The sequence below is a fragment of the Adiantum capillus-veneris genome, chromosome 26, assembly GCF_014529385.1.
Source record: "Adiantum capillus-veneris isolate H3 chromosome 26, ASM1452938v2, whole genome shotgun sequence".
Classification (NCBI taxonomy): Eukaryota; Viridiplantae; Streptophyta; class Polypodiopsida; order Polypodiales; family Pteridaceae; genus Adiantum; species Adiantum capillus-veneris.
This window is the reverse complement of record NC_140956.1, coordinates 4,860,804-4,883,819: the sequence shown is the minus strand read 5'-3', so window position 1 is coordinate 4,883,819 and position 23,016 is coordinate 4,860,804. Positions and strand designations below refer to the sequence as shown.

Genomic DNA, 23,016 nt, shown 5'->3' with positions numbered 1-23,016 from the left:
CAGCTCCAGTACATAATGAGAATCTTGTGAGTACAATTCACGAGAAAGACATTGCAAAGCTCTTCCCGTCCGTGCATGTTGCTTGGTTAAAAGATTCAGCTCCTTCGTTGTTAGTTCCAAATCCATCCCAAATTCTTCCCTCCGAATGAGAGAAATTACCTCATTAGCTTCACGTTCTACGTTGTCTTGAACCCATTCTTTGTTATCAGGTGCCACATTGGAAGCATTCTCCTGCCCTAAATTTCTGACAGTCGATGAAATAGCAACATCACAATCGGTAAAGACATCGTTTCTTGTTGCCTTCTTTCTAACATCACTTAAAAGGCCAACTTTACTGTACATTGGGGCCACTTCTTCCATAACATTCCTGCATTTGTCAGATGAAGGTACCTGGGTAATTTTCTTTCTAACAGGACGTTGAGACTCAACAAATAAAATTTGGAAGTCCCTAACCCATTCAGTGATTCCTGAAGAAAGACCAACTTCGTGCAATCTCATCCTATGCTCATAAGTAGAGCAGAGATTGAGCATTGAAACTGGCGCACTGGGAACAATGCCACACAGAACCGGAACAACTATAGAAGCAACATATGCAACAAACTCCGATGGCAAATACATAAAAAGCTCTAAAACAAACTGTAATGCTTGAGAAAACTTGTCAAAGGGCATGTCCACACTGACACTGCCAACTGATTCAGGCCTCATCCCAGAAAAAGAACAAGCATTGTCAGAAACCAGATGCTTCATTCTTTTTGTGTCATAAGCATTTTCATGGACAGTCGATGGATTTTTTCTCTTCTTATCACCCAGATTTTCAACATCCACCAGTAATTCAATTGCCTTTGAGAAATAGGACTTCAATAGGGCTCGAGGAACCCTATCTGCTCCACCATAAATTGCTACAAGAGAAAGAAGTTGCAATGCTGTCTCTTTTCCTAAACCCCTAACAGCGACAGCCAGAAGTGTCTCCACAGTTGCTGATCCATCAATCCGTAAAATTGAGCCTTGGCATGTTGCCAAGCACAGTAATTCTTTATCTGTATTCTCTCTTTCCAACCAATCTAGTAGAGGGCCCAAGGTGGGTAAAAAAATAGCATCCCATTGTGACCACTCCAAAATATTACACAGCATGGGAGCCTTTAAAAGACAATTTCTTGCATCAACACTCCTCAAATTTCCAAGCAAGCCAACTCTGGCCATACTTTTAATCCCAGCACTCTCCCTGCTCTCGCCATTCACCTCACTGGGACTTATTGACAGCCTCTCTGCCTTGGTTGCAAGCAATGCGCGTGAATAGAAGAGTGAACTCAAACCTTCCATACTTGGGAAAGGTTGTAAATGCCTCTTCACCACATTCCATCGGGAATCAACAAGGTGAAACTGTTCGGCTAGAAGCTGTAGAATTACATTCTCCGAAAATCCTTCTGAATTCTCTGTTGCCATGGCTAGTTGATGTAAAAAATTCTTTACTCTGTTATCAGGCAAGATGAAGTCTAGGTTACTTTCAAACGTCTTTGGCTGAAACTTGACTAGAATTCTTGAGATCTTATTAAGATATTGTTCTATGAAATCGGAAGAATCTTTGAACTTTGAGTTCAGACTTTTCGGAACCAGTTGCTCTAACAGAACCTTCTCGCATTTCAATAGTGAATTCAATATAGCACCAAACTCCTCTGCAGTTAATTCATCTGTGCAAGCCTCTGGGTTAGTGCGTGATTCCTCACACACATTTTCCAGCATTGATAAAACCTCATTAAGTACATCGCCCGATGGACACAGAGGATCTGAGACGGGATCTGCAGTGCAAGCGATCAACATTAGAGGCAGAAATCAACATCAGGAACGGAAATACTGAGCTACCAGACAGCAAAACAGTAGCAATTCTGCAAACCTTTCAGCCATCTTTCACCATGAACGCACCAAATCTTTGAAATGTTTACAAGTGACTGCTAAAACTGATTTCCTCCGCAAGGAATGGGATAATAAAACACATATGGAATAGCCAAACTCTGCAAAAGTCGTTTGAAAAGGCCACCAAAGATTTTCACACAGCAAAGCTCTAGACATGTCTTCACGCATCAAGAGACGTGCAGCAAGTTTAAACACCAGACAATGGCCTCCACTGTGGATGGTATTATCGATCAGCATGACTCGTCACAAAGTCTAAGAAAATGGGATTCAATCAGCTCTCCAACAAGCCTGGCAACAGCAGTTCCTATTACTTAGCTCTCAACTGCTGCTGAATTTATCCAACATCTAGGAAGAAACCAGTCTGCACGGTGAACAGCTCTTGAAAATCATAGAAGAGTTAAGCCCCTATAGAAAAACCCAAGCTGCTAAATTGATTAAAGAAATTCCCTCTTGAAAAAAGAGAGGCCATCTAACAAGCTTAAACAAACCTAAGGCACCAGTGCGGTCATTGCCGAATCTACCACCAACATACCCAATGACAATGGTCAAGCCACAGAAGAGTCAACAAGGTACAGGCATACTACAATAGTGAATGTAGTATTTCATACTACACTCACAATGGGCATAGTCCAAAAGCTGAGCACGCTCATACACCTATAGCACAGGGCCAATGGGCTTTGTCCTATGACCTAGCATCTTTGTGAACCTAACTTGGTGCTATGTCCCCATCATAGGAGAGGGGACCTAGTCTATGACACGTCAAGATGGGTGTCCAACGTATGGGCTTTGTCCTATGACCTAGCATCTTTGTGAACCTAACTTGATGCTATGTCCCCATCATAGGAGAGGGGACTTAGTCTATGACACCGTCAAGATGGGTGTCCAACGTATGGGCTCTGTCCTATGACCTAGCATCTTTGTGAACCTAACTTGGTGCTATGTCCCCATCATAGGAAAGGGGACCTAGTCTATGACACCGTCAAGATGGGTGTCCAACGTATGGGCTTTGTCCTATTACCTAGCATCTTTGTGAACCTAACTTGGTGCTATGTCCCCATCATAGGAAAGGGGACCTAGTCTATGACACCGTCAAGATGGGTGTCCAGCAGATGTAGTGTGAACACGGCCAGTGTAGCCGGTCATTTAAAAAAGGAGGCCAAGGCATCATTTGCAGGATGACCTCCACTAGCAAACCGCTAGCGGTCAGCCTGTGAGGCTAGGCATGCACGAGGTCACCTAGAGAAGGTGAGACGGGGTGGTGTCGGACAGTCAGTCTTACAAGTGTGTGCCTACATCCTTGGACGGTGGCCCAAGCTAGAGGGTGTTTCCGCAGGTGGCTACGATCAGCCGTCGTTGACAAGTGTCCATAGGCCGTTCTGGTAGCCGGGAGAACCTCCCTCTTCTTCGTTTTATGGTATCATAGCCAACTTGGCTATGGAATGGACTATGTGTGCTTCTAATGGATTAGTTTTGGGTCGGCTTATTTAATTTTCATGTAATTATTGACGAAAATAGGTGGTTCAAGTAGCCCCGAGATCCTCCCTCTTCTTCGTTTTATGGTATCATAGCGAGCTTGGCTACGGAATGGACTATGTGCGCATCTAATGAATTAATTTTGGGTCGGCTTATTTAATTTCCATGTAATTATTGATGAAAATAACTTTATTTGCTGATTTTTCTTCTCATGAGCTTGTGTGGAGGTGAACAATCATTTGCTAATTAGAGTTGCCACGCTGCATTTGATTCTTGAATCGGCACGTACATGAGTTTTTACAGGATGGGTTCTCTCTTTTTAAGCTTAGTCATTTAAATTGTTCTATTTTTTAAAGATGAGGCCAAAAGTTCTTAAACTTTGGGGCCTCTCTTAATGCGAAACCTGTAAACTCACAAGTTTGAAACCAAAAGGATAAAAACTCTCAGATGTCACTCTCAAGCTCAATTTTCCTCTCTCCCACATCCTCCCTCTCACATTTGCTCGCGCTCTCGCAGCCCCACTATAGCCTGCAACACTCCAGGTACTCTCCTCGATGCCGCAGTACAACAAATTTTGCCTTTTCGCAACACGAAAAGTGGAAAATTGATCGCATTTTTTGGCACATATTGGTGTTTCTCATCAACTTTTCAAGATAGATTCCTGTGGCTTGGATTCCGAGCTAGAAAGCACACCTAATAATACTCATACTCCCGTTGTTTACTCATGGATTAAAACTACGTTCCAAAATTTGGATCACCACATCAATGCCGCTTTGGAAAACACGCAAACACGAACGTCCATACGAACGTTTGTCCATGTTTCCTTGAATGGGACCATGCAAGGTTTCAACGCCCATGTACTAGCTCTCAAAAATTTCATGTAGCCGTTGATAGCACGATTTTCTGAAATCGAGACACAGATGCGACAATTGCAAACGTAGGTCCCCAACAATCTTCGTCCACACTGCTACTATTCTCTACAAAAAAAAACCATCTTCTCAAAGGAAGAGAAAGAATGTATCGAGCTAGCAACAATCAACAATTGGTTGCATCAATGGATGAAGTCCTTTGACCTCCATGAGGAACCACACGAGCGTAGGATTCTAACGATTCCTCTATACCTTCATAGCAAGGCGATGACTTGGTGACGCGACATAATGGACAAGCCTACAACATGGGCTGATTTTTGCATGAAGTTCAGAAAGGACTACAAAAAGTGCACAACCTTTTGATGAAGACTCGATGGTTTGAAAAGTTCACTACTGCCTTCAACAAGGCGTTAACCTTTTGCAAGGTCAGCTCAACACTTGTTGTGTATATGTATTTGCAAGGTTTACATGAGGATTATCGTTGGGCCCTAACCATATTTGCAAGCATTCATGGCATTCATGCATTTGCATGCGAGAATGTCGAGTTTGCACAAGAATGCATCAAGGATGGGTGAGCTTGCATTCATTGTGTGGGTGGGTGTGGAAAATTTAAAGGTGCACATCAAAGGTGGGTGAGCTTGCATTCATTGTGGGTGTCTGGAACTTAAACTTGAAACATACACAATAATACAAGAATACAAACTTCAATCTTAATACATGAGAACACTACGTAAAATTGAAAACTTGAAACTCTAAACTTTGAAAGTTCATAGCTTAAACCTTATCGCTCAAAGCTCAAACAAATGCGAATCAAATAGAAACCTTTGTGCAGCCAAGGCAAAAAGAGCCGTGCGAGACTTTGTGAACAATGTGGTCATTCATCTTCATTTTCCTCATCAAAGGAAGAAGAGGAGGTGGAATCTTGATCTGTCTCTACAATGCTAGCTTCATCCTGGTCAGCCATGTGAGACTTTTCTGAACAATGTGATCATTCATCTTCATCCTCCTCATGGAATCCTGATTTGTCTCTACAATGCTAGCTCCATCCTGGTTAGCATTCACATTTCCAACTGCATGCATGTTCCTTGTATCCTCATCCTCCATAGACTCACGAGTGGAACAGAAGGGCACCACGTGCCAACGGAAAAGAACAGACTGAACAAATTTTAGCACTTCAAAACAGCTAAACTTAAGAGATGCATGGCACACGAGACACGGAGTGGCGGAGTTCCATCCCAAGAAAGCACTGGCCCCAAACCCTAGTGCCCCTTTCAGTATTTCTTTATATTGCTTCAACTAAGTACAACGACGAGGCACTGCTTTGCATCTCCACGTGAAAGCACGCTAGAGAGTGAGCCCTTGGTTTGTATTTAAAGGCCCTTGGCCATTTAAAAGCGGTTACATCAAAAGCATCAAACTCAAAAGAATCTGGTCTCCAAAAGCTGCCATCGCATTTTCAGGAATTCCGTATAGCTGCCATGTCAGCAGCTAGCACAATTTGTGGAAGTTCATAGAATGCCACGTCAGCATGTCAGCGGAAATCACCGGCTGTCCGTAGAGTGCCACATCAGCATGTCAGAGAGATTTGCGGAATTCCCGTACAACAGCCACATCATCATATTTTACACTAGGCATAGCGTGTGTGTGTGTGTGTGTGTGTGTGTGTGTGTGTGTGCTTTCTTTATTTACTTGGGCCCTTGGGCCCCATCAGAGGAGGTGTCACAAGACGAGCACCACGTGCCAATAGAAAAGAACATACTGAACAGAATTTTAGCACTTCAATAACACTAAACTAAAAGAGAGAGAGCACGCGCGACACGGAGTGGCGGAATTCCACCCCAGAGAGTATTGGCCCCAAACCTTGGCGCCCCTTTCGGTATTTCTTTATAATGCATCAACACAGCACAAGCTGATACTCCAGACTCTGCACCTTCTCCAGGAAGCATGCCCAAGAATGAGCCCATGGCCTCATATTTAAAGGCCCTAGGCCCAAAAGCAGTTTACATGAAAAGGATTCAAACTCAAAAGCATATGGTCCAAAAGAGATGCCCAAAAGCTGCCAGCATAATTTACGGAAATCCGTACAACTGCCACGTCAGCAATGCATCGCAGTAATCTGTACAAGCTGCCACGTCAACATGTTAGCCCAATTTCTGGAGTGTCTGTATTGCTGCCACGTCATCAGCTCCGCAAATCTTTGTGCGTGTGTGTGTGGGTCCTGCTTTATTTTAATCCCTTTATGTCACTTGGGCCCCATTGAAGAGGGTCCCATAAGTTGGTAGGACTTCTTCTTCTGATGCTGCTTGTTCTTCTTAGGTTTTAGGCCCCTCGGCCGTGGTTTGAAGGTTGGCTCTGCTCTTCAGTGACTTGATACGTCACCAGTTTGTGACACGAGGTGCCATAAGTCGAGACGACTTTTAATAATTGAGCCCCTCAACGAGGAATTGTAAGTTGTTGAGAACTTCTTCTTCTGTTGCTTCTAGGGTTTAGGCCCCTCGGCCAGAATCTGCAAGTTGACCAGGGTTAGGCTCGGGGAGGAGCCCTAACCCTCTGAGTCTTCAATGGCTTGACATGTCAGCAGTTTGTGACAACGAGCCTCTTGTAAAGCATCAAGTCTCTCATCATCTTTCTTTTTATTGATCATTTTCAAAGTTACCTCCAATTTCTAGTATCCTCTAGCCTTGAATTTGGAAACAAGCCAAAGATTGTTGTGTATGTATACCAATTTCTCAATGTTTGAAGGTTTCAACGTGTTGTCAAAAAGTGCTCCTATTCCTCTCACATGGGGAGAATCTACTTCCCTGAGAAAGCACATGAATGGCAAGTTGCTACAAATTAGGTGTGCTTGCACCAAAAGACTCCCACCACTTCACCCCTTCATGTATCCTACTTTCATCTAGAGCGAGCCAGTGAGAAAAAGTAACAAGAACCAATAAATCATCCAATTCATATATTAAGGCACCTTGCTCAACAACATCCCCACGTGTATAATGCTCAATGAGTGACATCCACCCATTCTGAACTTCTTCATTCATCTCTTGTCCCTTACCTCTCCAAATTGGACGCAATACATAGCATGCATCATGAAGAGGAGAATGCATCATGTCTTGAGGGTCAATGCATAAAAGCTTTTACCTATTTCAATTTAATATCATCAACACTAGTCATTTTCTTTATTGTATCCACCATCCGACCTGTGAACTCATAAACCAATGGTGGCTGGCTCCCTCCCTAATCAACCATGCAAAGAATCTTCAAGATAAGAGCCAAATTTTCACAATCTCTCTTGCATCTTCCCAAAATCTTGTCTCCAATACCTTGCTTGTAATCTCCAAGCCAATAACTTTTCTCTTTACATGTTTCGAATTTGTCCATTCATCATCTTCCTTAAGCTTGTGTATATTCTTCATCCAACAAAAAAGAAACGTGTAAGCAAACCACGTTTCTATATGTTTGAATCATGGCCAAAGAGTGGGCTTCCCTATTATGAACCTCACAATCTTCTTTGCCCATTCAAGAATCGGTGAAACCCATATCAAGCTGCCAATGTCTTCAAGGCAGACACACGCAATATCGTGTGCGACGAGTAAAAAAGATATGAGGCCATTGCACCTCAACAAGCTCTCCTGTAACCATGCAATTTGATGCATTGTCCAAGCATACTTGCATAACATTGGATGGTCCAACGTCAAGAATAGCATCTTTGAGAATACCAAAGATAAACTCCTCCAATCTCATATGATTGCTTGTATCAACAATCTTTAGGAACACACTGCCATAAATACATGATACAAGCTCGTTAACGATCAGCCTTTTCCTGGTGTCAGACTAGCCATTGCATACGATCGTTCATCTATATTTCTTCCATTCCTATTTATTCCAAGCAAATCTTTGTTTTTTCTTCCTTTTGAGAAAATGTCATCTTTTTATAATTGTGTACAAAGATCCGGGGAGATGCTAAATGAAGCTTGTCTTGTGGGGTGAACACAATGGACACATGGGTATAGAAAATAATAGATGGTATAAGCCTCAATCTAGTTATGCATCAGGGTGGCTCATGCAATGACTATACTAAAAACCAATATAGTGAAGCATACATCCACGGCAGTGGAGCATACATCCGTTGTATCCGTCTCTGGAGAAAGTAAAAAACATGTTGATCTACACCAACATCTAAGAAAAGCATGCCTCTTCGCCGGAAAAATAATCTAGTTATACAATCAAGGTGGCTCATGCAATGACTATACCACTGCAATGAAGCATACATCCTCTCTTGTAGGTGGTTTGTATGAAGTCCCACTTCGCCAATGGCTTCGATCATATCCAAAAATTCTGGCTTTGCAATGAGCGATGTCCTCTAAATAGAAAAAGCATCGCACTACAATGGTTGCATTCTTCCTAGCTTGCAATTGCCATGCTTCTACAAGCCTTCCTTAAGAGTGGTTGCCTTTAGAGACTCTGTGTCTCTTGTTTCCAAATTTTCTAGGGTAACAATCTCTCAAAAATTCAACCATCCCAGTACTGTCGCCGCACAAGCGCGCTTAATGCAAGGTTTCCAAAAACTTATCTGGCCATCCAGACCTCAAAACCTTAAGGTGTTAGGGACCTTTGGTCTAGCCAATTCATGCAGGCCTCGTCCCAAGTTGGGCTTACCCCAACAACAGCTGCCTTAAGCCAAACTTGGGACGCTCATTCTCCTTTATTCATTCACGTTTGCCACACAAGCTTCTAAAATGCCTAACCATGGCTCTAATAGCACTTGAAGGCCCAAAGGGCAGCAACTTCCTGGGAGTCAATACTATTGTCACAAGACGGGCACCACGTGCCAATAGAAAAGAACAGACTAAACAGACTTTTAGCACTTCAATAACAACTGAACTGAAAGAGAGAGACGACACGCGACATGGAATGGCAGAATTCCACCCCAGAGAGTATTGGCCTCAAACCTTGGCACCCCTTTCGGCATTTGTTTCTATTGCATCAACACAGTACAAGCCGGTACTCCACGCTCTGCACCTTCTCCTAGAAGAGTGCCAAAGAATGAGCCCTAGCCTCATATTTAAAGGCCCTAGGCCCAAAAGCAGTTTACATGAAAAGCCTTAAACTCAAAAGCAACTGGTTCCAAGATGCATCTAGTCTCAAAAGCAGCTAGTGCAATTTACGAAAATCCGTACAATCTACCACATCAACAAGCCAGCGCAAAATCCGAAAATCCAAACAATCTGCCACGATGGCAGGCTAGCGTGAATTGCGGAAATCCATACAATCTGCCACATCAACAAGCCAACGTGAATTGCAGAATTCCGTACATCTGCTGCTTTTGCTTCTTCACTTAGGGTTTAGGCCCCTCGACCAGGATCTACAAGTCGGCTCCATTCTTTGTAGCGGAGATAATGTGCCGTGCCCTCTATAGTGGGTGCTCCTCAATGCAATGTGCATGATATCTCACTCCACAGAATGCGAACACAGAAGACAAAGAACAACAGAGCAACAAAAATACGACTCAGCAGAACCTAAACATGACCAGCATGAACATCGACAAACTCAAAGAAATCTAGGTTTAAAACAAAAACCATCCATTTCAAATAAATTTCAAACACAATCACCAAACACAAGTTCCAAACAGAACTCAAACTTAAAAAGCAATCTTGACATCAGTCGAGCTCGAAAAGTCGACTGGCTTCTCATCTTGAAGCCTGCAAAAAAAATTAGGGTTAGGTTCTTTCCATAAGGTCGTAGCCGACCGCAGCATGATCCACAAACTCTTGAATATTCGAAACAAGCCTCGACAAGCAATGTTCCTATGGCCGTGATGGTAGTCCCAAGACTTGGCAATCACACTGGACCTCCAAGGTTTTTAGCTCGAAAAGAGACACCTATAATCTGTTAGGGTTTCCATGGCAAGCATTTTAGGATAACCCACTCTGCCAGAAGTTGCACTCCAAAGGAAGAAGTCAGAAACCATATAGCTTCGGGCATAAATTTTCTTGAAAGCTTGCCAAGTCCTTGGAATGTGCGGCTTGGTAGCTATAGACATCAACATCTGCATGGCACTGCTTTTGAGAAAAACAGTGACTCGAAACAAATCTTGGATCCTTCTCTTGCAAGTGAAATTTTTGGCTTATGCCCTGTAAGACATGAGCGGTGAAGACGGGAGAGCACGTCCGATGCGCGATGAAGTAAGGGTGGGAGTGGCTAATAGGTCAAGGGTCGGGACCCAAAGATACTTCGAATAAAATTCAAATAGACTTTGGAAGCGCCGGTTTGCTTTGTCTGCTCTTTTGTAGGACCGGTATGCTTTCAGAAAAGCACACGCCTAAAGCTCTAATACCACTATCACAAGACGGGCACCACGTGCCGATAGAAAAGAACAGACTGAACAGACTTTTAGCATTTCAATAACAATTGAACTGAAAGAGAGAGACGACATGGGACACAGAGTGGCGGAATTCCACCCCAGAGAGTATTGGCCCCAAACCTTGGCGCCCCTTTCGATATTTGTTTCTATTGCATCAACACAATACAAGAAGTACTCCACGCTCTGCACCTTCTCCCAGAAGAGTGCCAAAGAATGAGCCCTAGCCTCATATTTAAAGGCCCTAGGTCCAAAAGCAGTTTACATGAAAAGCCTTAAACTCAAAAGCAACCGGTCTAAAAAGCATCTGGCCCCAAAAGCAGCCAGCACAATTTAAGAAAATCCATACAATCTGTCACGTCAGCAAGCCAACGTGAAATCCGGAAATCCATACGATCTACCACGTCAACAGGCCAGTGTGAATTGCGAAATCCGCCACATCAGCAAGCCAGCGTGAATTACGGAATTCCGTATATCTGCTGCTTCTGCTTCTTCACTTAGGTTTTAGGCCCCTCAGCCGAGATTTGCAAGTCGGCTCCGTTCTTCAGTGGCTTGACACGTCAGCAATTGGTGACAACTATTGCCGCACGAACGCGCTTATCCATAAACTAATCTAGCCATCCAAACCTAAAAACCTAAAGGCGTTAGGACCTCCGGTCTAGCCAATTTATGCAAGCCTTGTCACAAGTTGGGCTAACTCCAACAATTTCCTCACTCCATGTACTACAAGAAACGGATACATTTGGCATTGGTTGAGGCACCCTAAGCGACTCCCAAATCAACCACTTCTTCATCAATTGCCTTACTTCCATGCATACCTGCCTATACCTGCCTGCATACATCTTTGACATCCTCCAGTGCACGCTTACATTTGTCGACACCATGGCCTGAAATATTCACGATGTGGACGCAAAGGCCCTCCCCATCCACTCATGAGGACAAAATTTGTATCTGCAGTGGTACATTCCTCTTCCTTTCTGTTCCACATGGGTGCAAACTCCCACTCAGAACCTGATGTTTTCCCCATTCCCAACACTCCAAGAAACTTGGGTCTCAAGGCTTGAACCTTTCAATAATAGCCTGTATAAGCAGCGCTTAGCTTATAAGCGACAGCCCACGGCCACGGGTAGGCACAAGTGGACACCGCTCTTTGACTCTCAAGTCTCAGCTTCTCGCTCTCACAGTTCAAACTTCACAGCTACAACTCATGGCTTCAATACGCACTACAGGCAGGTCGACTTCAGCCACTTTGCATAGCCTGTAAGGTTATGACGCTACAGGCTTAAGGTTTGGTTGCTTGCAGGATGCTGGCTCGATTTTATAATATACCCAATGTATACTCTTTTTGCTAACTAGAAATAGGAACATGTTTTTGTCGTTTTGTTCATTTTTATGTGAGTGAAAAATGCTCTATTGGATAATAAATGAGTGGTTCACTTGATAAAATTACTAACCCCATCATGACTCATGATTTTCCTTCTGCAAAATCATTCGATTCAAGTAGTTCTTTACACACGTTGAGAAAGTGTGGAGCTCGAAGTTTCTTGATTCGACTTCATTAGCTATTCTTTGTGTGTCCATATACATAGGGTCTGTTCACATGTCTGGGAAGTTTACATGGTGTGGTTGCTTATTGCAAGCTTGGGAGAGGGGCCAGACGTCTCAAGAATTAGTGCGCTTCTGTGGTTCTTTGAATACAAAGAGTAACTTTTCTTTTTTTCTTTCGTTGTATGTTATTGGAAGCAGGCCTCATGATCTTATCGATTGTTTATCAGATATGTGCACAAAAGCAAAGTGAAATTATATTTGCAACTCAAGGTTTTTAAACATGACCAAGATAAAGCAGCTTCCAGAATACATAAGTTCCCATTAAACAAACAAGCTAAAAGTTCCAACAAAGAGTTTGCATGGAAAGCCGCCTGAATTACAGGTCTACTGAACAGAAAGGTACTCAAAGCCATCTCTGCCATTTGCATGAAATCTTCTTGTTTTTTGTAAAAATTGCTGTTTTTAAAAACAGAAATTTTCTGAAGGCACCAAAGCACTTTAAAAGCATGCCTACTTACCATCGAATTCCAATCTCAGGGTTGACGTTGATTGCCTTCACAACTCTTTCATAAATTGCCCTGTTAACTTCAAGCAAAAAAGTAAATGAAGTGTTTACCTTTGTAACTCAACTTAGGTGGATGTGGCTCTCCAGATACTATCTCCATTCTGTCAACTGCTTCTACAGCATTTAATCCTTTAGTCTCATTCGCATCTGCACCAACAGCCTCCTCAAAAGCATCATAAAGGCTATTCCAATGTCCCTCTTTCATAGATAGTACCTGTAAGAACGCGTACAATACATGACAATATTCTTTCAGCTTGAGCCTTAACATGTGCAAAGTTCACTGCTCTTAATAACAATAAAGATCTATTACACTTTATGTCCTCATGTCTTTGTAGTCACAGGCAAACCACCAGTCACCTCAAACTCACTTGGCTATACCCCAATGGCTGATGAAGCAAATACAGCACACTTAAGCCTGCACCACGCCCCCTCCCCTCTCTCTCTCTCTCTCTCTCTCAGAGAGAGATCACAGATTTCTTTACACCGGCCAGGGGAGAGCCAGAGGAGCAGTCAGTACAGCAGATCTCAGAGCCCACCCATACCAGAGGTACGCTGCTTGATCGAGCCCACGACCTCGGGGGGTCTCTTACCATCGACGAAGGCTGCAGCAGAAGATACAGATCACTCTAGCTCGACATGCAAGACACCCAACTAGAGTACTGGCCATGGAGGAGGTTGATGAGATTCGACAGCGACCGATGAGGGATTTCATCTGAACCCACCAACCCCTCCCCCCTGTATCTCGTCTCAATCCCGAATCAGCTTCAGATTTATTTCCTTCCTCAGTGTTCTAGTGTTTAATTCTTAGTTAGTTTAGTTCTTTTAGTTTCGTATTCAGACATGATATCAGATTCACCAGTTGTAACCTTTTGGTCTCATAGGTCATTTTGGCCTTTTGAAGACGTTAATATAACATTTCATTTCATTTCATCTCTCTCTCTCTCTCTCTCTCTCTCTCTCTCTCTCTCTCTCTCTCTCTCTAATCTAGCGATCTCTCATAAGGAAAACTTGAGAAAACGTCTCTCTCTCTCTCTCTCTCTCTCTCTCTCTCTCTCTCTCTCTCTCTCTCTCTCTCTCTCTCGCCTGCTCCTGCCCGCGCCCTGCTGCCCATCGCTGCCCCCTCGCCCTGCTCGCGCGCCGATGTGCCCACCGGCAGCCCCGCTTTGCCCGCCTGCTCCTGCCCGCGCGCCGCTTTGCCCACCTGCTGAGCCGCTGTGCCGCCTCCCCTCGCACTGCCTCTGCAAGCCCCCCCCCCCCCCCCAATTTTTTAACGCGTAGTATGTCCCCCCCTTCTTCTACGCGTAGGAAGTAAATAAAAAAAATTTATTTTTTATTTTTTATTTTTTATTTTTAAAACCCCGCCCCCCCATCCCCCATTCTCGTTACCATACCTTACCCCCCCCCCCCCCCTCTCCCGTCTGTAACGCCGCCCCTCCCTAGTCATATCGCCTCACGCTCCCCCACTCGCCGCGCCCGCCGCTAGTGTGGGTGTACACGCGTCTTCTCCCTTGCGGACGGCTCCCCCACTCGCCCAGCTGCCGCGCCTGCTGCTAGTGTGGGTGCACACGTACATCTAACCCCCCCCCCCTTGCGGACGGCGATCAAGCATGAGGAAGATGAACGATAAAGCCGACCCCCTAGAGGATGCCATTAAAATGCAAAGAGGAAATGACAGAGATCATTACCAAGATGAACCACAATCTCTAGGGTACAATAAACATGCTCGAAGGACGCGTGTTGATCCAAGAGAGCAAGATAAGCACGTTGGAAGACCGAGTGACGACCCAAGAGGAAGAGATCGCGTCACTCAAGAAAGATCTCGCCGAAGCACGATCAAGAAACACACTGAAAGAGGGCGAACTGCAACCCTCAATAATCGAAGAAATCAACACGATCAAGGAGCAAGTACGGGCCATCCAAGAGGGAGAAGAGCAGCACAAAGAAATGACGACTTCTTGGATGGATGTTCTTACCAAAACTCAACAAAAGGCGGACGAAGCCGAGAAATGAATCAAGGTGGCCAAGAAAGGGAAAGGCAAGGAGATAACCCCCACGTCCACACCCAACAACATCATTAATCACACACTTGAGGAGGAGCAGAGGAGAAGGGTGCGCGCTTTACATGTGAGAATTTGCGGTCTTAAAGACAAAGGCAATGTGGACGAAGAAGTAAAAGAACTCACCGCCTTGATGGGGATTCATGAGCCGACGCACACAAGGGCATGGAGAGTGGGCAACATAAAGAAAGATGGAAGCAGTGGAGAAACCTCAAAAGAAAGAGCACTCATCCTCCGTTTTCCCTCCATGGAAGTGAAGAAGTCCTTCTTGAAGAAAAGACCAACTCTTAAAGAGACTGGCATCTTTCTCGGGGATGATCTCACCCTCTCGCAGATCGCTCATATGCAGGAAGTAATGCCGGAGATTAGAGCGGCAAGGGGAAAAGGCAAGATCGCTTTTTATCGAGACGAAAAAGTGGTAATACTAGAGCGACGCTCCACATGACGGTGCGAGACTTATGGGACCACACTCAAAATAGCTGCCTGGAACTGCAATGGATCTATGCGTCTTGATGTGGGAGCGAGCTTTTGAGGATAGCTTTACTGGAAGAGACATCATCTTTTACTCTGAGACACACCAGGCCCCTGGGCAATCCATGCCACACATGAGTGGTTACAGGTGGGAGACAACCTACAGACAGGAGACAGGCTCAGAGCACAGAGGGCGGGGCTCGGGGGGAGTGGCAGTGTTATATAGAGAGGATCTGCAGCAATTGATACACATAGCCCGCAGGGACGAGCAGGCTAGGTACATGTGGGTGAGACTGAAAGCAGAGACAAGCAGATACCTCTATCTAGCTATTTGCTACTTTCCCCCGAGTACATTAGTCTATGCATCACCCAAAGGACAGTCCCCTTTCTCTATTTTGGATGATGAAATATGGGAGTTCTCTAGGGATGGTGACATTATCATCCTAGGGGACTTCAATGCTAGGACTCCCATCACCAAGCAGTTTTATGATACTTCAGAGGAGATGCTAAGAGAGCTAGATGTTGCAGAGACGGGCCTTTCCAGACTATCACACGATGTGGAATATACTGAGTATGGGCGACACCTGATAGACATGGGCACTGCACATGGATTGGCCATCTTGAACGGCCTACAGAGATTTCCTGCTGCGGGATGTTTTACATGCTTCCCACACAGACATGGAGCCAGCACTCTGGACTATGTCATGGCACAGCCGAATCTCATCTCTAGTATCCAGGATCTCACAATTGAACCCAGACCGGTCGGGGTGGCAGTGGATCATGCTCTCGTGTCAATGACCATCTACTTCCAGTTCGGTGTAGCACACAGGCCACGAGTAGCAGCCCCCACTCGCTACACACTCACACGGGAGACGGATTCTGTATGCATGGACGGAATCTACAGACGCCTATGCACTGAGGACCCGGGGCGACCTCTGGAGGAGCTAACTACTATACTGACACAAACATTACATGAGGCAGCAGCAGAAGCATACCCACACACCAAGCCTGAGCAGAGCCGCCGATCAAAGAGCATGCCTCAGAACAGTTGGTACGATGAGGAGGCTACTCATACAAAGGCATGGAGGGTAGGGAAGAAGACGCAAGGAAATGGGGAGACTTCAAAGGAGAGAGCTCTAATCATGCATTTCCCATCCATGGAGGCAAAGAAGGACTTCTTGAAGAAGCGTCCTACACTAAAGAAAACGGCCATATTCCTTTCACACTCCCACAGCTTGCTTATATGAAAGATAATGACACCTCCAAAGAAGGGGAAAGTGGCCTTCTATAGGCATGGATGAGTGGTTATTTAGGAGAAGCGTCCCGCATGACGGTGCAAGACTTGTGGGACTACACTCAGAGTGGCTACATGGACCAGTGGGCGTAGCAATGGATCATGCACTTTTGACATTGTCTGTTTCATTTCAGTATAGTACAGCCCAGACATCAAGAGGCACGTCACATACACGTTATAGATTTCCCGGTTTATACATAGGAGATCTATAGCCGTCTATGCACAGCTGGTCCTGGCCTCCCAGTGGAGGAGTGCACCACTTATTGACTGGGACGCTGCACGGTGCAGCATCAAAGGCATAACCACACACTCAACCGGGTCGGAGGCAACATTCTGGGAGCATGCCCCAGAATAGTTGATATGGTGAGGAGTGCAGAGAGATGAGAGCCCAGCTTCAAAGGTATCTTCTTTTAGGAGTCATCACTTACAGACAATTTCGGATTACTTCCCGAAGCCTTGTACGATAGAAGAAACGAGCTTACTTGGCCCAGATGAAGCGACAGTTGTATCAGATGTTCTTGAGTAGAGACTCAGGAGAGGCATGGCGATTCTTTCAAGAGCACACCCCTCCTCCAGTGATTACTTGTCCTGATGTGTGGGGCCAATATGCCTCACAGTTATATACGGTTTCTGGCCAGGACTCCCTTCCAAATCCTACAGAGCCATGCCCACCTACCAACACATTCTTTACCACTGAGATGGTAAAGAGAGCCACAAACAAGATGACAACCAGTAGGGCATATGATCATGATGGTCTAGTAGCACAGCACTTTACACATGCTAGAGATATGCTGGTATAGGTTTTTGCAGTGTTGTTCAATCGTGCCATGTGTGGTGTTACCTGAGACTTGGAGGTTGTCTACTATTGTGCCTATCTTCAAAGCACATGATCCTACAGAGCCTAGAAATTACCACACTAATTTGGTCGGGCACACATTGGCACGATTGTATGCATCCATTCTTGAGCAGCAGTTGAGTAATTGGGCAGAGGGTGAGGGTGTACGAGCATAGGGCCAGGCCGGTTTCAAGAGGGTTTTGTCCACTCTTGATCATATTCTGACACCCACAGCCATCATCGAGGAGGGCTAGTCACATGGGAGACGGATTTATTGTAGCTTTGTGGATTTCCGCAAAGCATTTGACATGGTACCAAGAGCTCGATTGACGCGCAGACTGCAGGAGATGGGGGTGCCCATAGTGTTGATTTGGCGGATTATGGCTCTATACAGATCAGTGATGGGACATGTACGCACTCCGGAGGGGATATCTGAGTTAGTTCACTCCACCATTGGGGTGAAACAAGGTTGCCCATTGTCTCCTACTCTATTTGGTATGTATATTGATGAGGTGTTTGATTACATTGACAGAGAGGGTGATAGAGGTGCCCAACTGGTAAGGACGTGGATCCCATTGTTGTTATATGTTGATGATATTGTGTTGATCTCTGACTCACCAGAGGGTATGCAGCGACGATTGGATCCAATACACAGTTTTGCAAAGGATAGTGAATTGTCTGTAAACCTTGGTAAAACCAAGGTTATGATGTATAACACCACACCATAGTGGATCAGGAGATCAAAACCGACTTTCACATATGGCCAGGAGATTGTAGAGTATACAGATGCATACACTTACCTTGGGGTTGTCTTCACTGGGCCGAGGTTTCCTTTGGGGAGAGCAGCAGAGACTAGACTAACTAGAGCTTTTGCGGCCTTGGGAGGCTTGGACAGGATGTGCTCGGAGGTTCAGTTCCAGGAACCTCAGACAAAGTTACGGCTCTTTGATACTTTAGTAGCCTCGGCTATGTTGTATGGGGTGGAGATATGGGGACCTTCCGTAGGCCAAGAAGGTTGGAGACGTATGGAGAGGCCCTTGGTATCTATGATCTCTCGACTAATCACAGCAAAGGCCTCCGTACCCCACGCTATCATTCGAGAAGAGCTAGCTGCCCCTCCCATGGACATTATGGAACTTAAGAAATCAATCTCCTTTGTGCATATCTTGTGGGATACTACCATGGACAGATATGCTAGACTGACCCATGAGTCTTCCAGACAGTTAGCTCTTCAGGGGGACACTTCATGCTGGTATGCACAAATGACATCATGGTTTCAAACACATGGCTTCACCATGGGCAAGCTGTCACCAACCAGTGGCAATTCCATTTTTGTTTATTTTCTCTTTCTTTGGGGAATTTCGTTTGTTTTACCTTTTGGAAACACCCCTCTGGAAATCTAACTGCCCTGCATTGCATAGCCAGTGTGGAATTGTTCAGAGAGAGTCCAGGCCTGAGGGCTAAAGAGCACTAAGGTTGGACGAGGACTATGGTTAGCCAAAGTGGGGTCATTGGCCAGCCAAAGCGGAATCCTTTGCTACATAGGCTACATTTCAGTTCTGGGTGTGGCTGCAGTGTACAAAGAGGGTCAGATGACCTAGAAGAATGTAATGGCAGAAACTCCTAAATTTTAGGGACTGCTATTTTTGGACGGCAAAATGTCTTCACGTCATTACGTGCAGTTTGACATGGGGATCATTTTGTTACTTTGTGGCCAAGTCAACAAAGGCTGCAAGTAAGATATTTTTAGACCCGAGGGTCTAAAGCGGAAAAATGCACAAATGAGTGACACTTGACACTCTGAGGCCAGTTTACTAAAAGAGAAGGCAAAAACGTGATTTTCAGCTGTGAGCTCATTTTTGAATGCTGTCACACGTGGGAGAGCTTCAATGGAGTGTTGGCTTACCCTCTATGTACAGTGAGGTGCAGGATGTCATGACCTGCACACCTCTCACTGCTCTCTCTCCCCTATTCTTTATGGTTATGCCACTCTAGTGGGCTCATCAGATTGACCATGTACAGCCTTGTGGTTTGATGCTCTATTGCTGAGGCAAGAGCCTCCCTGAACAGGAACAGGAGTAGCTAACTGCTACTCCAAAGCAGGGAAACGAGAGGGTGATAACCTCTCAAGTAAACACACAAAAATCAGCACTATTTTATTGCTGATTTTGGGCTGTTTTGGGACTGTTTTGTGCTCGGAATCATGCCAGAATCAAGGGGCACGTAGTCCAAGGCATTGGGAACAGTGCAGGGACAATCGACAGCTGAAATTAGGTCAAAAACAGGTCCTAACCAGAAAATAGAGCGGTCTGAAATTTACTGTTTTGCAGCCGTATGGATGCCAGATGCATTGGGAACAGTGCCCAATTGTCAGAGAACACTTCTGAGAAGTGTTAGGGCTCCAAACAAGTGAAAAACCAGAAATTCCAGCGAGCTGTAATTGCTCTTTTTGAGTTGGAATCAGAGGGTTTATGCCAGTGGAAGTGAGTTCCAGTAGGGGGATTGGTTTCGCGCAAGTTTTGGGGCTGTTATGCTACCGAAATTTGGCCAAATCAAGTGGTATCTAGTTGGATATGGACAAAGGATTCCCAGGACTCTACTTTGTAAATTTACCCTCTCAAAGTATAAAGAAATACCGAAAGGGGCGCCAATTTTGGGGCCTACAGGTTGTCGGCGTCTACTCGGGGCATTCTAGCTTCCGAGCCGTGTGTGTATTCAAGTGTTAATTCCCGACGCAGGTTTCCTTTGCAAAGTGCTCTGTGTGTGTCTCTAAAGTAAAGAATTTCGAGTCAATTTTGGAGTCGTTGTGCTGCCAAAATTTAGCCAAAACAGGTGTTGTATTGCTGGATACAGATTAGGATTCCCGAAACTATGATTTTTGCAGGTTTGGGGTTGTTTCGATGCCCTAAATCCTTCCAGATTCAAGGGGCAACTAGCCCAAGGTGCAGGGAACAGTGCAGGGGCTATAGGGAGCTGAAAACAGAGAAAAACTAGTCAATAACCACAAATTACAGAGGCTGGTTATGCTCTGTTTTGGTCAATTAAAGGTGGAATCGGGACAAGGACAGTGGTCTCCTTAGTTTCCCTACTTGCAGAGTGTTTTGGGCAGGGTTCTGCGTCGTTATGTTGCCCAAATTCCTCCAAACAGGATAGAAACTGCGGGATACAAGTTAAGAACTGCAGGATACAGGTTTAGTGTTATAAGCACTCTTTGTACTTCCTCTTAACTGTAAAAGAATAAAGAAATACCGAAAGGGGCGTCTATTTAGGGGCCAATCTAGTGTCTGACTCGCATACAGATGCATTCTAGCATCTGTATCCCATTCCCCTCTCTTGTGTCATTATAGCACAGGTAGAATAGACGACTAATAATGGATGAAAGCTAAATCAAGGTTTGAATAAAGTCTACCGCCCTTTTTGAAGTTAACAGGCCGGTTACATGGTTCCATCGACGGGATTAAATCACTTTTTCCTCAAAAAGTGAGCCTTGGTCAGTTTGGGTTAAAGACACAGAGAGAGTTTGGGATGACCTTGAAAACACAGAGTTTGAAAGTAGATCGAGTGGATTTACAGGTGAGAAAGGCTACAAGAGTCTTTCTTTGGATACAGGTGAGAAAGGCTACGAGAGTCTTTCTTTGGACACGGGTGAGAAAGGCTACGAGTCTTTCTTTGGATACAGGATGGATGGCAACAAGGAAGAGGGTTCCTCTTCAGAGGATAGACAGCCTATTCCAACTGCACATGAAATTGGCGAGAGTTCAGGCCAAGCAGAGAAAGCTTTGCACGTTGTTACTGTTGTGACCATGTTCAAGCAATTGATGGAGAATCCAAGATTTATGGAGTTCATATGATCTTCATCAATAGCACATCAAGTTCAAGGCAGTTTTGGCATGCCACGAACAGTGTTTAGGGGTATGCAAGGTATGGTGCCCAACCCCATGTATGCAAACATTGGTTTGCACCCAGGATTTCAGGGCACACAAGGTCAGTTTGGGGTGTCACAAGGCAACTTGGGTATGGCTGGTTTTTCAATCCCATCAATGAATATGACACCTGGACATCAACATGTTACTAGCCATGGAGTACAGATGGCTCCCACAGGTGTACCCATTATGCAAACTGTCTCTTTTGACAATTTGGAGTCAATGGATAAGCTAAAGCCATACAAAGAAGATGATCAGTGAGTCCATTGACACATTCAATGGCTTTGATGAGAGGACAAAGGTTTTCTCTTTCCTCGAACAGTTTGACAAAGCATTTGTTGGAACGAGCATTTAAAGTCGGGAAAGCTGCCACTTTTCTGGAAAAAAAAAATGCAAGTCAGTGGTGGAATACACTGTTGTTACAAGGACAGACTCCTTCCACTTGGAATGATTTCATACAGGTACCGAATTAGCTAAAGGCTAATTCAAAACAGGTACAGGATAATTTAACAAGATTTCTTGCGAGAAATCTCGTGTAAATCAAAGGGCAAGTAGTCCAACTGATGCAGAAGATCAAAAGCTACGAATTGGTGCGATGGCACGCAAAACAGAGCCCGAAAGAAGAAAATACAGCTTGCTGTATTTTTCTGCAGATTTAGGGTTTTGACCCTATTTGATGCCTTTTTGTCCCAAGAGCTTCAGGGAAGCTAGAGGACAGTAATACAAATGATCTGGAGCATTTTAGGAGCTAAAAACAAAGAATTCAGCGTGCTGAATTTCCAGGACAGGTTTGCAAAAGTGCTCTATTATGCGTGGATAATCACTTGGATATGTGGATTTTTGGTTGTGAAGGTTTCTACTACAGTTATGCTGCCAAAATTGGGTCAAAAAGAGAATTCTCAGCCCAATAAAAGTGACAGCATAAGGGTAGATCACAGGTCTGACCCCCTGCTCGCGCCCTGTCTGCCCCGCCCATGCCTGCCCGCGTCACCCCCTGCAGCCCCGCCCCCTTCGCGATGCAGCCCCCTGCCCCTTGTTGTTGCCCCCCTTCGTGATGCTGCCCCCTACCCCCTAGCTGGACAGCAGAAGCTGGCGGTCAGATACGCAGGCGGAAACAATGCAGACGGAGACATCATACGCGTAGACAACGGCAAAAGCGCACGGGCGGCATCATCATACGCGTAGGCGGCAATATCATTCACACAGGTAGGCGCTTTTACTCCATACGCGTAGGAGGGTCATCATACGCTTAGGTTAACAGACACCATACGCATAGGTCGTCATTCTACGCGTAGGTCAGTCATCCTACGCGTAGTTATCTTTCTACGCGTAGGTCAGTCATCCTACGCGTAGGTCAACAAGCATCCTACGCGTAGGAGGTCAGGCATCCTACATGTAGCTGGGAAGACATCATACGCGTAGCTCAGCTGGGCATCATACGCTACATCATACGCGTAGGATTCAATGGAAAATTCTGTGTGCGAAATGGTAAGTGAGCCCAATAAATCTCTTGAACGACAAAACATGGAAGCTGCACAGGACACGGAAGCCGTCAATGTCTCACATGTTTGCAAGTCGCGAGCAAAGGCAACCTTCATGCTCACGAACAAGCAGATGGCGCAGATGGAGAGGGAAATGAAGGAGTGGAAAACAAAGATGGAAGGATGGTGGAAGGAGAAGGCCAACCTCCTTCAGATGGTCTTCAATGAAGGCGC

The 23,016-nt window shown here is 45.1% G+C and overlaps 1 protein-coding gene across 1 annotated transcript in view; it reads right to left on the bottom strand.

Moving 5' to 3' along the window:
• Positions 1-23,016, bottom strand: part of NOV (Histidine kinase-, DNA gyrase B-, and HSP90-like ATPase family protein) — a gene marked incomplete at its 3' end in the record, with an annotated part of 61,458 nt that overhangs the window by 2,838 nt on the left and 35,604 nt on the right. The window contains exons 5-6 of the mRNA XM_086501415.1: positions 12,773-12,935; positions 1-1,796 (exon numbers count right to left, since the gene is read on the bottom strand). Of these exons, the coding sequence (XP_086357541.1) occupies positions 1-1,796; positions 12,773-12,935 (1,959 nt within the window). The remainder of the gene's footprint in view (positions 1,797-12,772; positions 12,936-23,016) is intronic.